The following is a 17,647-nucleotide window of genomic DNA, read 5'->3' as shown; positions in this document are numbered from 1 at the left end:
TGTTTGCAGCTTAAAACTCTCTCTCTCTCTCTCTCTCTCTCTCTCTCTCTCTCTCTCTCTCTCTCTCTCTGGGATGTCAACATGACCAAACGGGAACAGAAATAGCTTCTCCTACCCTCGAAATCAGTTATTGCCCCCGATCCCGCCCCCTCCCCATTCCCCCAATTTATAACAGAAATAGCTTCTCCTGCCCTCGAAATCAGTTATTGCCCCCGATCCCGCCCCCTCCCCATTCCCCCAATTTATAGGCTTAAAACTGACTTTTTTTTTGCTAAAAAAACTTGTTATATTTTGGTCTAAAAAACTATTTTCTATAACATTAAAAGCTTAAAATCTAGTTTTTTTAACAAAAATAAAAATAAAAATTTTAAAAAAAATTAAAAAAAAAAATTAAAAAAAAAAAAAAACCAACATTACAAAACGACAAATCTTACAAAGTTACAAATATAAAACACAAAAAATCCAACATTAAAAAAAAAGTACAACATGTTCAAAAATATATGAACAATTCACTGTTGTATCATCGTACGATGCGCAGTGGAGAAAATCAAAAAACCCTCAAAATTAGATAATGTATTGTCTATATATATTTTTAAGTTCAACGTATATTTTATATATAAATATACAAATAGGACCCCCGCAGGAGTATGAGACGGAAATACCCACTCCCACCCCCGGTTCCAAAAATAAAATGGGGGGTTTGAGTTGGAGTTCGGTGAGTTAAACACCCCCTCCCCCAAGCTAAGGATTAAGGAATCCAAATTAACACCAAAAGCCTCAAAAAGAGCTCCAAACATCACTATTTCATCATCCAAAAAGCCTAAGTGATCATCTCACATGAATACCCTCCTCCTACGATATTCCCCCATTAAATTTAATTCAAAACTAAAATCATTCCAGCTTACCCTAAAAATAGAATATTTTTTATCTTTCAACAAAACTGAAGGCCACAACCCTCGAATAACAACCTACTAGGAAGTCTTCCCTCACTTTAATTATAATTTAACACAAATTCCAAAGCTTTTTATTTAATTAAAATAACCAGTACATATAGTAAAAAAAAAATGAAGTCGCATTCTTACATCGAATGTGTCATTAATAATTTCCTTGGAAAACTGTACAAGTGGAAAGAATGCACTGAAAGCAAGACAGACATGTGTGTGTCACTGTCACAGTGTAAATCGCTTTGTATAAACATCAAACGGTTCGCTGGCTGTCAGTTGTGGTTCCTGCAGTAACAATATGATGGTTTTAAATTATCACAAAATGACAAAATACTTGGGAGTAACGAAAGGAAAAAAAAATACATATGGTAAATTTATAAAAGGTTTTGGACTTGATGTGTTTTTCTATTAAGTTGTAACGAATTCGTTGCGAAATGGAAATTATTGAAGTGGTCCACATGGTTGTTATAATTGTGAGGGGGCATATTACATTTGACAAATCGTTACAATTCTTATGGGAGGAAGGGAGAATAAGTTTTGACTTTATTGAAGATACTCAAAATACGCTTCAAAATTTATTTCAATTCTTTTTAAAATTTATTCTAGACATAAAAGGTCGACAAAAAAAAAAAAAAAAACTAGCAAGAAAAGCCTGCATTAAGAATCACCAAGATGGGAATTTTGCAATTGGGTGTTTCTTTTTTTTACTTAATAAATAAAGTTGGGGAAAGAATCTTTTTCCATTGTGTCCAACCCATTTATAAATTTACTATTATTTATTTTTTTCTTTCCCTTTTCTTAAGTGTCATGTCATTTTCTTAGATAAATTACATTTTTGGTACCTGAGCATAACTGATTCTTGCAAGTTTGGTCCAGAAACATTTTATCTTATAATTTCGATCCTTATGTCTTTTTCCATGAAAAATGACTATTTTTGGTCCTTAGATTTAGCTGATTTTTGCAACTTTGGTCCCCAATAATATAGTCAACTACACTCAGGGACCAAAAATGTAATTTATCCGGATATTTTAAGTGAATGAAAACGAAAATACCTGTCTAATGCCACCACCACCAAGGCTTCCTCCGGTCAAAAGCATACCAATGAGAGAAGACACGGCACCACCACCAGCACCACCACCACCACCTAAATCACTTTCATTTTTCCGAATGGTGTTTCTCATTGAAGTCAACATATCACCATATGTTGTCCCATGCCCACGTTCTATTGCTTGTATGAATGAGAATGTCATTGCTCCAGTTGATGTCACCTTCGATAAAGACTACACATATATATCACATATGCATTCGTTATTAGTATATAAATTTATGAGATACCGTTTTTGGACAAGATTATTAAAAGAAAAGTGAAAGTAATTACGGATGTGTCAGCAGATGATTGGTCATCATCACAGCCACTAAAGGAAATGACTTCGCCTCCATTTGTGCCCTTGAATATTCCTGATTGAGGACTATGGTCCTCCCATGTATACCTCCCAGTCCTATACATCAATAAGATGTTATATACTTATATATATAGCTAAGTACAATGTGTTGATGACTAATAAGAATATAAGCTGTTATAATTAGGTAGATTTTTCAAAGTTCAATGTAAAAGAATTAAAAATAGAATGTTGTAATAGAAAAAAGAATGAAGGTAGGATGCTATATAATAAACAAATAAATGAAAGAAACAGGGGATGAGCATTAATTGTATACCTGTCCATTCTACAAAGAAATGGTAAATCCAGCATTGTGCCACTATGACAGGCATCGATAATGGCATGAAGTCTGACACCATGAGGTAGTGGTTTAACCATAGTCGCATTTATCTCATCATCAACAATCATTCCTTGAGTCTCGAAATCCAATGGGCACAGTGTCTCATCGTATCCATCAATTTCATCGCCGGTGTAGTTCCTTTGCTGGGAACCATGGCCGGAAAAATGGAACACTAAGGAGTCTCCAGGCTGACAACCTTGCATCAGCCAAAACATGGCCATTCTGATGTTATGCTTTGTTGGAATCCGATAAGGATCAGTTTCCTCTTCTGAAATATCAGTTGAAGAAATGAGTGGAAGAAGTTAGCCTTGAATGGATAGTTTGATGTTTGTTCTAAGAGATATGAATTTGTGATTTAGACTTGAAAGTAAAAAAGAATTGATATCGATTTTGGGGAAACCATAGGGTTTTATCTGATAAATGAATCTCAAATGAAGAACAGTATTGTGTAGAAGATCATAACTTATGAACTTAATTAATTATATCAAATGATCAAATCAAAACAATAGTGAAATCAGAAATACTTTACCGGTGAGCATTAGGATAGAGGATTCCGGGAACTTGAATTTGTTGATCAACAAGTACTTCATACACTTGGCATCATTTATGCAACCTTTCAGCTCGTGCTTCGTCCTCTTGTACGATATTCCGCAGATCACTGCCCTCTTTCTCCCGTTGACCGGCGGTGGTTGGCCAAAAGACGCTACTCGATTGTACGGCGATGGCGCTGGAGCTGCTGGTGGTGGATGCGGCTGAGGTGGAGCGTAGTGGTGGTTGGAATAAGTAGCATAAGGTTGAGTAGGCAACGGCGGAGGGAGGCTCCGGGGATCAGCGACGCGTGTAATGGCTTGACAGAGGGCGCACCTTATGGCCCTGGCTCCCGCCGGTAACTGTAATGGAGTCCGGCAGTTCGAACAATCAACGAGCATCGACATGTCCTCCGCTTGAAATTAATTCCGGCGATTGAAGAATTCCGATTAGAGAAGGGTTTGTTGATTGTTTGGTGAAGAATTTCAAAAGTGGTGGGAGTTGGTAAAATAAAAGTGTTCTTACGGTATAGAACTATAGATAGACCTCGACTACGCGATAACGCGAAGGCTGCTATTTAATTTGACCAAGTTTTCTTTGTTAAATTTACACATTGCCCCCATGTGGTTTGAACATATTACCAAATATGTTTATAACTTTTTACAACATATTTGTCGACTATCGTGAAGGTTCCATTTTTAGCAGATGCAACATGATGTGGAACAAGTTATTGCATCTTTTATGCAAAGCTAAAATCTTTATTTTGGTTTATATAGATTTCTAATAAATAATCCTATCGAAAGAACTAACAAAATTTTGAATAATTTATAAGAATAAAGACTAAAAGACCTTTAGGTTTCATTAGTTGGAAGATAGGTATCCATGAGCCAAAAACTGAGGTTTAAATCCTCTTGGGGACAAAAGATATAGGTTTAGGAGTAGAGTAGTGGATATGTGTAACTTTAAAAAAAATAATAAACCACATCATCTGATGTTTGAATGGACGACGTCAACCCGCCACAAGACCAATGTAAGAGGTCAATCAAGGAACACTAACAAGATATTGGGTATGTCAGTGTTTGAACATTGGACTTCATGTGTGGAATTACACTTCTCAACTCCTAGACTCCCATTGCGAGGGTGTATATGTGTAGCTTTATGCTACCAAAGTAACATGTGCGTTCAATGAAGAAACGTAACTTTATGCTACCAGAAGGAATCGGGGCATCGTTGGATTAGTTAAGAGTTAGGACAATAATTATATTTTATCATTTTTTTAATCTTTTGTATATTGGATCAAACTGATGGAAATTAATCGATAAATCTAAATCTTTTTAAATATAAAAAATCATTATTAAATTACTAAATTACTTATAAATTGTTGGTAATTTCATGTCCTTGATTTATATTCTCTCTCTATCATATTGATGATTAGGGGTGAGCATGGTGTTGTTCGGTGCAGTTTTTAGTCAAAATCGAACCAAAATCCGCAACTTCGGTTTTTTGAAATTTAGAAACCGCACCGTTCGGTTTTATGCGGTTCGGTTTTTGCGGTTTTTTATGGTTCTTTTTTTTTTTTTGCGGGTTTTTTTTTGTATTTTTACTAAAACTCAAGTAACTCAGCGAAGAGTGCTAATCTTTTATTGGATATAAACCAATATCACCACCTCTTGGTTTAAAATCAAATTACATAACCACTCATTCAACATGTTTCTAATGCTTCAATATAATACGAATTTAATATAATATTTGTTTTACAAGTACATAGGATAATATCAATTAATGTATTTTTAAAAATGATACTATATCACTAGTACTATTCATATTTAAATGTTAAAAAAAATATCATAAACATTATATTGTTATTGTAAATACCACTGAATATATACTTACAAATATAAAGTCATCCGATAGATAAGATAGATATTTACATTTATTAAAATTTTAATCGTCATAAGTTCTTGGTTCTTATAAATATCAACACTTAATATATATATATATATATATATATATATATATATATATATATATATATATATATATATATATGTGGTGCGGTTCGATTTTTTGCGGTTTTTGCGAGACTAGAAACCGCACCGCACCGACTATTTTCAGTTTTTGCAAAACTAAAAACCGTACCATCGGTTTTCATTTCGGTTTCGGTTTTTCGGTTTCGATTTATGCGGTTTTTTCGGTTTTTTTTGGTTTGTGGTTTGGTTTTTGCTCACCCCTATTGATGATACATCACATATTGAAAATTGGATGATGTTTTTAATAATATATGCATGACAACATTAAATGTACGTGTGATCATTGTGTACATGAAATGAGCGATTTGCACAAATCAAGAAAAAAATAATCTTTTTAGGTAAGATATGGACCAAACGTGTAACAAAAACAAATGATAAGGAGCAAGTGTGTAAAAAAACAAATAATAGAAACTTTTCTAGTTAAAAAAAAATAAGTTAAAAATTAAACATATAAATTATGTCAAATCATAATTTACTCTAGAAAATATATGCCAACTTACACCCACATTGACTTCGTACATTGTGTCAAATGCCAACGTTGACCTTTATATAGGCGCGTGAAACGAGGAAGGTTAAAACCCTTCACTACATATTCAGAAAAACTAAAACACGTAACATGATACATACAATAATTTTGAGAACATGGTGTGTAGTTTCATTATATCTTTGTATTATAAAATATACATTTAAATTGAACATTTAAGGGTCAAAGTTATAGTTGGCTATTTAAAATATAAGGTGATATATTCATCATTGAAATTTTATTTTATTTTGGACAATCAATATCTCCTAATTCTTTAGATTGAAAGTATTAAAGTTTCTTTCGGTAAATTTCCGTCCATGTGTATTAGTTTTCAACATATGGTGAAATTAAAAAAAATATTATTAGCAATGATATGATATTAACTTTATTTTTTCAAAATTGTCATAAATAAAAATAGAGAAATGAAAAATCCTCAAACCTTCTATTTCTTTTTATCTTCATATTCATGTTAGATAATAAATGTTACATTTAATAAAAATAATAATATTTTAAAATATTTGTCACTATTTGATATGAGTAGAATGATGAATAAGAGAAAAAAAAATGTAAAAGAATAATTATTTTTATTTTGTTTGTAGATCTTGAAGATGAAGAAATGAGAAGCAAATCTAACTCCTACCACCACCACCACAATCACCCGCCTCCCGCCACCTTCTTCCATCCATCCATTGTCCACTGCCCAAACAGGAGCACTATGAATGGACCAAAATAAACATCAAACAAGAAAAAGTTCAATGCTTCAAAAGAATTCCAAAAAAATAACATAATCTGAAACAAATCTAAAAAACATTATTCGAGTTCTTCATCTTCCTCTGTTCTTTCACTGATGAACACTAAGTTTTCTTGGAGCTTGTGTATGTAAGAGAGGTTGGTCCAAATAAAAATGATTTAAGAGAAACACACACACAATAATCCCTTGACAATTACCTGTAAAAAAAAGGCACCACCATTGTCTCTCCGTTACAACCTACCCTTCACCACCTCACAACCCCTTCGCGTCTTTCAAACACCATCAACAACACCCTTTTTACCCTTTCCTGAACAATCGAATAGACATCCTTATTTTCTCCATACAATCATCATCGCCATTTCAACCTCTTAAATATTTATACCAAAAAAAGTAGGATTTGATTCCTTGCTGCTGAGGATTCACGTATATACACAAAAAAATTATGTAGAAAACACCATGAAGGATGGTACCTACGATCGATCAGGAAGGAAGAAATGAGGGTTTCATTCTTTAATTGTGTCAAAATTATAGAAACGTGATTTACCCAACATCAACAACTCTTATATCAATTGAAGATTAAGAGTCAGAAGGTTTTCAAGAACATACAACGGAAACCTCACTACAAAACCACTTAATCTATTCTCAATATAGCATACTAAATCCTAATATACAATATCAACAAGAATATATCAAAATAACACAAACCCTAATCTGAAACCCTAACTGAAGATATTTTGTGTGATAGATGAGAGAGAACGGAGCTATTTGTATGTTGATTCAGGAATAATTACCAGAAAATGAGCTCCTCCAACAACTTATACTCCACGTAAATGAGATCTGAAGATCCGTGTGTAAACCCAAAAACATGTACACTTGACCCTTGAAGATTCAACCAATTACCTACACAACTTGCATAATACAAGAATAGAGAAAATACAGAAAATACCCTATATAACAAAATGTTAGTTTGAACATTAAACTGCTTATTATTTTAACAGCCCTCCTCAAACTAAATATTTTAACAAAAACTTATTTTGAGGAAAATGGATCAGACAAACACAATTTCTCACTAAGAATCTCATGTTCAGATGACACAAGAGATTTAGTAAGAATATTAGCAACTTGATTAGAAGAAAATTTTTTGACAAGTTTAATAATTCCTTTTGAAAATTTCTCCCTAATGAAATGAACATTAATTTCGAAATGCTTTGTTTTATCATGAAAAACAAGATTTAAAGCCAATGTGATTGCTGACTCATTATCACAAAACAACATTTATAAGAACAACATTTTTAAAACCAATAGCATACAAAACTTTTAGTACCCAAATAAATTCACATGACAAGAACCAAGAGCCTTGTATTCCAACTATGTGGAAGATCGAGAAATAGTAGCTTGTGTCTTACTTCTCCAAGAAACAGGAGAATCGCCAAAAAATACAACATGACCACTAACAAATTTTCTAAAAAATAATCTTTTTGCCCAATATGCATCTGAAAACCCTCTCAGGACAAGATAATCAGATTTAGACATCAAATAACTAACACCGTTATGTTTCAGATACCTTAACAACCTTAAAGCATCCTGTAAATGAGCCTTTGTGGGTTTGTGCACATATTGACTTAGTACTTGGACAAAATATGCACTATTTGGCCTAACAATAGTGAGCTAGATGAGTTTTCCAATAAGTTTCTGAAAATCTGTTACATTTCAAGTATAGTATCATTATTATTATTATCAAAATAAGATTTGACCCAAGAGGAGTTTTGACTAGCTTGTAATAATCATGAAGTAATTTCAAGTAGTACTTTCTTTGGGACAAGCACACACCATTTGGAATTTCAAAACCCCAATACCCAAAAATATTTCAACTTTTCTAAGTCTATTATAAGAAACTGAGATTTAAGAAAGTTTTTTACTTTACTAATTTCAAATTCACAATTTCCTGTCATTATTATATCATCTACATAGACTAACAAAATTATATCTGGATTTCCAACAATTAAAATAAACATAGAGTAGTCATTAAGACTTGGTTTGAACCCAAAACTAATTAAAGAAGCACTTAACTTTTCATTCCACTTTTATGGAGCCTGTTTTAAACCATACAATGACTTTAACAACTTACAAACCCTATTATCATTTTTACTGTGATATCCTGGAGGTAAAACCATATAAACATCTTCTTCAAGAGAACCATAAAGAAAAGCGTTATTAATATCAAATTGATACAAATTCCAACGAAAATTAACTGCTATAGTAATAATAATACGCACTGTAACAATTTTGGCTACAAGAGCAAAAGTCTCCTCATAGTCAGTCCATTCCCTTTGATCGTAGCATTAGCTACAAGACGGGCTTTATATCTTTATATTTCCCCATTAGCCTTATATTTAATCTTATAAATCCAAAGACAACCAATGGGTTTTATGTTTTTAGGAAAATTAGTTATTATCCAAGTGTTATTCCTATAGAGAGCCTCCATTTCTTGATTCATAGCCTTAACCTATTCAGGATTAAGGATGCCTCATAATAAGATTGAGTTTCAATAGTTTTATCTTGGTTGGAAACAAAACACTTAGAGTCAGCACACAAAGAGGAATAGTTAAGAGTTTTTTCAATTCCATATTTATATTTACCTTCTATTATATAATCACTAAATCTAGAAGGAAGACGAGACTCTCTCCTAGCAAGTGTATGAAGGGACTCAGAACTGACTGGTTTCCTCAACCCACTACTAGAAAACAGCCCTTTAATGACGCGCAAACAATGACACGCACTGATAGAGGACGTGCATTTGTGCGTTCCCTAAAAAATAATGTTAGCTTTGCAAAATTTGAAGGATAAAGGACACACGTTTTTGTGCGCCCTGAAATTAGTGTCCAATAAAAAAAATTAAAAACACGGAGGGCACCTATCCTAAAAAGTGTGTCGTGTTATCATGTCGCTTTATAATTTTAGTATATGAGCACGCGTTTTCGTTTTTTAATAGCCAAAAAATTAAAAACCCCGCCTGTTGCGTCTCCTCCTTCCACAGGAACGCTCACCTCACCTGTTCCACAGAAACGCTCACGTCATCAGACTCACCATGTAACAGCCCAAAAATACGAGCCAAAAAATTTCATTTTTAAAACACATACTTAGTAAAACATTAGAAATAAAACATACACCGATCATAACATTTCATATTGTGGAATACAAAGCGTGTGTGTGATGTGCCGCTACCGTGCCAGCTCCTTCCCCTTCGAAGAAGAGGTACCTGAAACCAAAACTGAAAACTGTAAGCACAAAGCTTAGTGAGTTCCCCCATCATACCACATACCATACAATCACATATCATACATACTGTCGGGCAATTCTAGGGTGCCCGACTTACCCGGTACGGCCATTCTGGGGTGCCGGCCTACCCGTGTCAAGCCGTTCTGGGGTGCTGACTACCCATGTCAAGCCATTCTGGGGTGCTGACTACCCATCGGCCCTAACAACTGATCCTCGGGGACTATTTCACCCCCTACTGCTACTATCACATATATCATAACATAACATATTATTAGACATATTTGGGGTGCCTGAACTACCCTTCGGTCTTATCAACCGAACTCGGGGACTGGTCCCCTCCTACTACCTCTATTGCATATAAAATAACAAGCCAGCGTGCAAACATATCATCACATATTATCAAACGTATCTGGGGTGTCTGACTACCCTTCGGTCCTAACAACCAAGCTCTACTACTATCACATACCACATATCATGCTAACATATAACATATCAGGTAATAGCAAACCTAGATGATATCACAAAGACAATCATCTATCATACGTCTCCTACTGGTGGGCCGGTATTGTGGCCTTAGACCCACCGCTACTGGAAGGTAACTCACCTCAAGAGTAGCTGCTGAAAACCTGCTCAACCTACGCCTGGCTGCCACACCAGTAATCCCTCCGGCTACAAATCCATAAACATGGATTAGGTACTCATAAATACCCCTTAGGTCAAATGACTGGTCAAAGTCAACCTCTTGGTCCAAGTCAACTCTCTGATTGACTGGACTCGCCGAGTCCATATAGCGACTCACCAAGTCCTTCTACGTCTAGTGTGACTCTGACTCATCAACTCCCTGTTCCCACTCACTGAGTCAGCCTGACTCATTACTTGGGACGATTGGTCTGACTCGTGACCCGACTCGCTGAGTTTGAAGAATAACTCGCCGAGTTCCAGGCAATCTTCATAGGACTCACTGAGTTGTTCATCCAACTCACCGAGTCTAAGGCCATCTTCATGGAACTTGCCTAGTTGTTCGACCAACTCGCCGAGTTCCTTCAAACCTTCTTTCTGTACAGGCCAAATTTGAGACATGCAACGGATCCAACTCTGGGTCTCAGTTCCTAGGGTCTGGTTATCACATTTACACACGAAATCTGGGGGTTTTAAGGCTTGAAGACCACCCATTGGGGACAAAAGGAACCTAAGAAGCTAATGAACAAAGTAGGGAGTTTTATTACCTGATTTGATGCCTTCTACATAGTAGATTTCGGATCTACCTTCACTTCTGGAACACTCCAACTTCTTCCTTCTTCCTTAAGCTCCAAAACCTTATTTGGAAGATCAAAATCACTCAAGAACACTAAAAGGGGGCTAGTGTTGTTCTCTACTACTCTCTGGGAGTAAATGGGATGAAATGGGTGCTTTGCATGGGCAATATTGGGGTGCAAAGTCTTAAGGTAGAGTTTCATCCAGACACGTGAACTCGCCGAGTCCATATAGTGACTCGCCGAGTTCCCTGCTTAAGTTCTGTGTCCACCTCGCTGCTACTCGGCTAGTCGAGACGCAGACTCGCCGAGTTCATGGCAAAATTGAGAAAAATACTTAAATAAAAATCATACCAGGAACAGGGCATTACACACCACCATCTCTCTCTCTCGTTCTCTCTCTCTCTATATATATATATATATAGTTCCCCTCCATGGTACAGACCACCACTATCTTGCACCACCACCATGGTCGTTGCACCTACATCTCACCACCTACAACCTCAAACCAATCGACCATCACCACCATTCTTACCATCCATCGTCTCCCTACCATCTTCTCCATCACCACCTATTTCTTGTTCCATGTGAAACCCAAAAATTGGTACCAACATATAATAGGGTTTGGAGAAAAAGTTGATCTAATAAAAATCAAAGCAAACGACTTAGAAGATGCTACCATATACTCGTACAAAGCTATTCAGGTAAGTTATTTACTAAATTTTGTCTTTAATTCTAAATATATTTCCTTCGATTCTAACACTCTTTCGTTCTGCCCCCCCCCCCTTTTCCTTCGCAAACACATATGGATTATGAGTTCCTTATCTGTTCCTATGGGGTTCACGAAGCGCGGTTTATACATCTATGGTTTTTAAATTTCGAGTATTATGCACACAAATGTCAGAAGAAATATGGTCAACCAGCTCAAATATGGTCCGATTCCAATTCTCGAAGCCCTCAACTCCTATTGACGTGTGATCAAGGTTGAACAGGTACCACAATCCTTATTTTTCTATTTGTATATCTTTGTTTCTTTATTTACATATTGTGTGATTATATTATGATTGTACGGACCTGCTTGGACAAAGTTTAGTCTGTATGATGTATGATTGTAATAGTTGTTCATAAACTAATGTTTGATGAACAATACACGTTTGTATCAGAAAGCAAAAATGTTGGGATCATGATTGTTTAATTTAAGGTTGGAATGTTGGATCCACCAAGAGAGGAAGTCAGAGAGGTTTCTAAGAAAGGAATTGACTAGAATGATGCTAACAATTGGGTTGTAGAGGTTCAGAATGTATTTGATAAATTTCTTGTTTTTGAAGGATTTCAAGAAAACAAATGACAATAATTGTGATCAACAACCATGGGGGTGCGATTTAAGACAATTTTCATGTCAAGCATCAAATCATGCTTTATCACTATTTCACAGCTATCAGTTCTCAATTCCATTAAAGTTCATAAACTGGAGTTTTTTCAGTAGAGGTCAGTTTTTACTAAAAAAAATGCATCAATAAAGATTTATTATAAATTTATAATGTACAATTTATCATGTTATGACAGAATTCAACTTTGTGCTCCATTGACAACTCCTGTTGTTAATGATAATTCCACATATTATAGAGAAGTATTTGTACTAACTTTGTATCTTGAAGATGGAAGTACTGGAATTGGAGGGGTAAATTTTATCTTTTCTATTTAAAGTTATTCATTATTTTATTTATTTATTGTTCACAATGACAGGTTGTCCAAATGGTAACTCAACTCCTCTCATTGATTACAATTTTTTCTCAAATGGAAAATTATTAAGTAAATAAATAATGATATGTTTTGTGTGTTTTACTACAGAGGATTACTATATGGTGGAGATGGTATTATTGGGCTAATCCAGTGGCTTGGAGTTTATATGGGCTACTGAAATCACAATACAAAGATGTGAATGAACTTTTGAAACTTGCTGATGGGTCCCATTCAGTTCCATTGAAACAGATTCTTGAAGATCAATTTGGTTACAGACATGAAATCAATTTGGTTATAGTCTATTATTACCTATCTCAATATTTTAATCTTTACATTAATTAAAAAATTACAAAATTTCCCCTTTGAACATATGATATTTACTCAACATTTTACAGGTGGGATTAAGATGTGGATCAAAAGTTGAAGTTGTTGATATAGATGAACCTAGCCGTTGCGAGTAACCCCCCCCCCCCCCCAAATAAATAAATAAATAAATAAATAAATAATAATAATATATTTATTTTTATTGTGAATTGTGAATAAAAATTTTATCTATTTCTTTTCGGTAAACGAGCCAGTGTACTTCAGGGTAATAGTAACATGGCTACCAAATTCCATGATAAATAATTCATGTTTTGGTTTTATGCAAATCATTGCCAAATCTCTAATCTATTTCTTTTCATTAGTGTCAGATCATAACATAACATCTATGATCCATGTATAAAATATACATACGATTCACACAAGACTAGATATTAGATACCTTATTTATTTATTGGAGCTTATATAAGTTGTTTTCATCCCATAAAATTAACCTATCTCTACAATATGTCCACTAGTTTAGAATTTAGATTCATTGTATTAACAGTAACATTGTTTTGCATATACATCTTCTCAGAGGTCTCAGTAAGCTTACAAAATGGTTTTTGGTGTCACTTGATGCAGTTATCCTACTTAATTTGTATAACTTATTTTTTATTTGATTTCATAATGCATCACAGTGTCTTTGATTCTTATCTGGTTGGCTTGGTGTATAGATGCTTCATGAAGGATTATGCATTTGTATGGCTAGTATGATCTTTTCCTTCAATGTTGATAGAAACCTTCAAATGAATAACAAAGAAGTCTTCAATGTCCAGGTGCTTGTTGTATTGATCTTTCACTGAACTTTTTTTTATAACTCATTTGAAATCTTCTATATCCAGGTGGTGTTGGTGGCAGGAGCAAAGGTGAAGATGTCATTCACCCCTTAAAATTTCGCATGAATATCTCTTTAATGGTACTTCCCATAAAGTCATGTATATATAGATTATAGAATCACTTTTTTAATGTTTTAAGCCTGACACTGTTACCGGTGATATTAATTTGTAATTTTTTTATTTAAAATGATACTTATCATAAGTATCTCATATTTTTTTTGGTTCTTTGAAGGGTGATTGTACAGGAACTAGTATCTTAAAATTTGGTTGCCAGGTACTTTCAACCTCATTACCCCATTCTTAAAGTTATTTTTGTTTTTTTTGGCTTATTTTTACATATTGATATTTGTTGGTTTATGTGAATCTAATGGTTGCATTATTCAAATTTGTAGGTCTTGATGTGCATAGTGTCAAGCAAAGTAACTCAGATGTTGTGAAGATGGGCAACAAGTTCTTGTAGTTCAACTATTATTTGTTGATGGCTTTCACTCTTTCACATTTGATGTATTACATTTGTCTACTATTGGAATGATTATTTGTATGACATTAACTTTCGTGAAATGGATTGTATTTTTTTGTATATGGAATCTTATTTTCTATTACGAGACATGAAATGCAAATTTAATTTTAAAATTAGTAAATCTATAAATAATTTTTTTTTTAAATTTAAATTTACGATACGTAAAAATGTGTGTCATCTTCATTTATGACATGACCTTTCTTGACAGCAGATTTAATGATACGCATTGCGTGTCATAAATGTGCATCGTCTATAGACGATGCGTAAAAGCGTGTCGTCTCTCGTTATGACATGGCCTTCCTTGACATGTATTTGCGCGTCGTCTGAGCGTTTTATGACAAGCATTGCGCGTCGTAAAAGGCTATTTTTCTAGTAGTGACCATAACAGGAAAATCAGGACCATACCCAACAGATAAAGGCACAAATGACTCCACTAAACTAAAGGTAGTATCTAAACTATCATGAGTAGTATCTGTTCTATTTAGATCAAGAGGAGAACTAGCATAATCGAACTAATGATCTAGTCTCTTGTTATTATTTCAAAAAGAAAATTATCATCAAAAGATAACTCAGATTGAACAGGCTCATCATAGGAAAACGGATCAACCCCACAAGAGTTCTCATTAGTCTTGCCAAAAACATGACTTTCATTTTGAAAGGAAATACAGACTCATAAAATTTGACATCCCTAGAAATAAAAACAGAATTTGAGTCAAGGATTAAAACTTTATAACCTTTCTTTTCCAAAGAATATCCTATAAAAAACACATTTTTCAGCTCTAAGCATAAAACTTATCATTATTATTTAAGTTTATAGAAAAACACAAACATTCAAAAACACGAAGATATCAAAGTTAAGACATCTTTTATAAACTAGTTCATAAGGAGACAATCCTTTTCAAACAGATGAAGGAGTCCTATTAATTAGAAAGATTGAGGTAAGAATAGCATCACCCCGGTATTTCAAATTAAAGGAATTCCTGACTGAAGAATAAGGGACCTAGCAACATTTAAGATGTGTCTATGTTTTCTCTCTAAAGCGTTGTTTTGTTGTGGAGTGTAAACATAAGAAGTCTGTTGAATAATTCCATTTTTTTCATTAAATGTTTTTACACGAAAGTTTGAAAACTTAACCCATTATCAGACCTTATAGTTTTAATGTTAAATTGAAATTGATTTTTCAACATTTAAAAAAAGTAACACAAAAGATTCATCAGTGGACCAGCCATAATCACATACAATCAAGTAAAACAAGCAACACAAACAAAAACATACAACTGTAATGACAAAGTCTAGATGATATCCACAGTATGTTGGGATCCAAGACAGTCAAGACAGAGTCGACAAAAGAAAGCGCAAAGAAAGCAAGTAACAGATAGGAAAAATCAATTGTTAACTGGTGTACTCGAGACAACTAGGATCTCCCACATTTACAGCTAAGAAAAAGAGGTATAAAGGAACAATATATGCTTACAGCAGGTCCTATTAGTCACTTTTGAAGTGAAGATTTTACAAATTGACTCCCTTAATTTCGTTCATTCTAGCTATAATTGGTGATGAACTCCATTCTCTAGAGAGTTATTTCAAACTATAGCATGGATTGATTGATTAAAGAAACACTTCAAATATTCACCAAAAGAAACCTAATCTCTAGTTAGTCAATAACATCAAATTTTCAACAGATCTGCATTAGTACAAAAACTACTTGCAGCAACCAAGATCTTGACAGAAAAAAAAAAGTTTCAATTAAGTGAAATCGAAGAGAAAACTCTAGATCGAAATAGAAAAAACCTTAGATCTTCACAGTTTGAGTCAAGAGTCATTATCATATTATACTATATTACAAAGGAAGCATTTTTCCTTTCAACACATTCATTTGAAACTCCCATGACTTTTTAAGTTCTTTCTAATAATAATAATTATAAGTTGGTTAATAAGGTTAAATAAATATCAAACCTAAAGTGTAATCATATATAGATTAAATTTCAATATTAAAATAATATCTTTACTTCTACTTATAAAGTTATGTTTTTTTAATTTTTAATATATTATACTTAATTTATTAGATATAATATGTTTTTGCATGTAAACCATTATCATTCTAAATATACAATTGGGGAACAATTTTTATAAAATACTTAAATGATTAATTTAAATATAACATTACATGGTCAACTTAAATATAAAACTTAGTTTAACTTAAACAACCAAAAAAATATTTTGTAAATAGTTAAATGTGATAAATTGTAGTGTCTTTCTAATAATGATTATAAGTTGGTTAATAAGGTTAAATAAATATATAAAATAATTAAATGATTAATTTAAATATAACATTACAGGGTCAACTTAAATATTAATTTTAGTTTAACTTAAACAACCCAAAAAAATATTTTGTAAATAGTTAAAAGTGATAAATTGTAGTGTCTTTGTAATAATGATTATAAATTGGTTAATAAGGTTAAATAAATATTAAACCGAAAGTTGGTTAATAAGAGTCAGAAAGTTTTCAAGAACATACAACGGAAACCTCACTAGAAAACCACCTAATCTACTCTCAATACAACACACTCAATCCTAATCTACAATATCAACAAGAACAAATCAAAATAACACAAACCCTAACTCAAGACATTTTAAGTGAGAGATGAGAGAGAACAATGTCATTCATATGTTGATTCAACAATAATGACCAGGAAATGAGCTCCTCCAACAACTTATACTCCGGGCCAATGAGACCCGAAGATCTGCGTGTAAACCCAAAAACATTTACACTCTAACCCTCGAAGATTCAATCAATTACCTACACAACCTACATAGAACAAGAATATAGAAAATACAGAAACTACCCAAATAACAAAATGTTAGTTTGAACATTAAACTACTTATTATTTTAACAAATTAAGACATAAAAGCAATAAAAGTCCTTGTTGCTGAGGATTCATTCACATACACAGGAAAATTATGAAGAATATGCAATGACGAAGGGTACATATGATCGATTGGGGATGAAGAAATGAGGGTTTTGTTCTTTGATTGAGATATAAAATCAATATCGGAAGTTGTGATAGATAGAAGGAGACAAAATAATGGGGTCAATC

General features: G+C 33.5%; 1 protein-coding gene across 1 annotated transcript; it reads right to left on the bottom strand.

Moving 5' to 3' along the window:
• Window positions 1-1,001: 1,001 nt before the first annotated feature.
• LOC145015860 (metacaspase-1-like) lies at window positions 1,002-3,798 on the bottom strand. Its single transcript, XM_078974334.1, has 5 exons — window positions 3,253-3,798; window positions 2,661-2,991; window positions 2,323-2,443; window positions 1,997-2,224; window positions 1,002-1,229 (listed from the first exon to the last, which is right to left on the bottom strand). The coding sequence occupies exons 1-5, from the start codon at window positions 3,656-3,658 to the stop codon at window positions 1,170-1,172; spliced, it is 1,146 nt and encodes a 381-aa protein (XP_078830460.1). The 5' UTR covers window positions 3,659-3,798; the 3' UTR covers window positions 1,002-1,169.
• Window positions 3,799-17,647: the final 13,849 nt, after the last annotated feature.

This window comes from Lactuca saligna, chromosome 9, assembly GCF_052625555.1.
Source record: "Lactuca saligna cultivar CGN05327 chromosome 9, ASM5262555v1, whole genome shotgun sequence".
In the NCBI taxonomy this organism is placed as follows: Eukaryota; Viridiplantae; Streptophyta; class Magnoliopsida; order Asterales; family Asteraceae; genus Lactuca; species Lactuca saligna.
Note: the sequence above shows the minus strand (reverse complement) of the source record. Positions and strands in the feature narration are given on the sequence as shown.

Excerpts from the sequence above, each read along its gene's own strand:
- LOC145015860 (XM_078974334.1), bottom strand. The coding sequence starts at position 3,658 with ATGTCGATGCTCGTTGATTGTTCGAACTGCCGGACTCCATTACAGTTA. Across the intron at positions 2,444-2,660 it reads TTTCTTTGTAGAATGGACAG|GACTGGGAGGTATACATGGG; the intron begins GTATACAATTAA and ends ATTGATGTATAG. Across the intron at positions 2,225-2,322 it reads AATCATCTGCTGACACATCC|TCTTTATCGAAGGTGACATC; the intron begins GTAATTACTTTC and ends ATATATGTGTAG.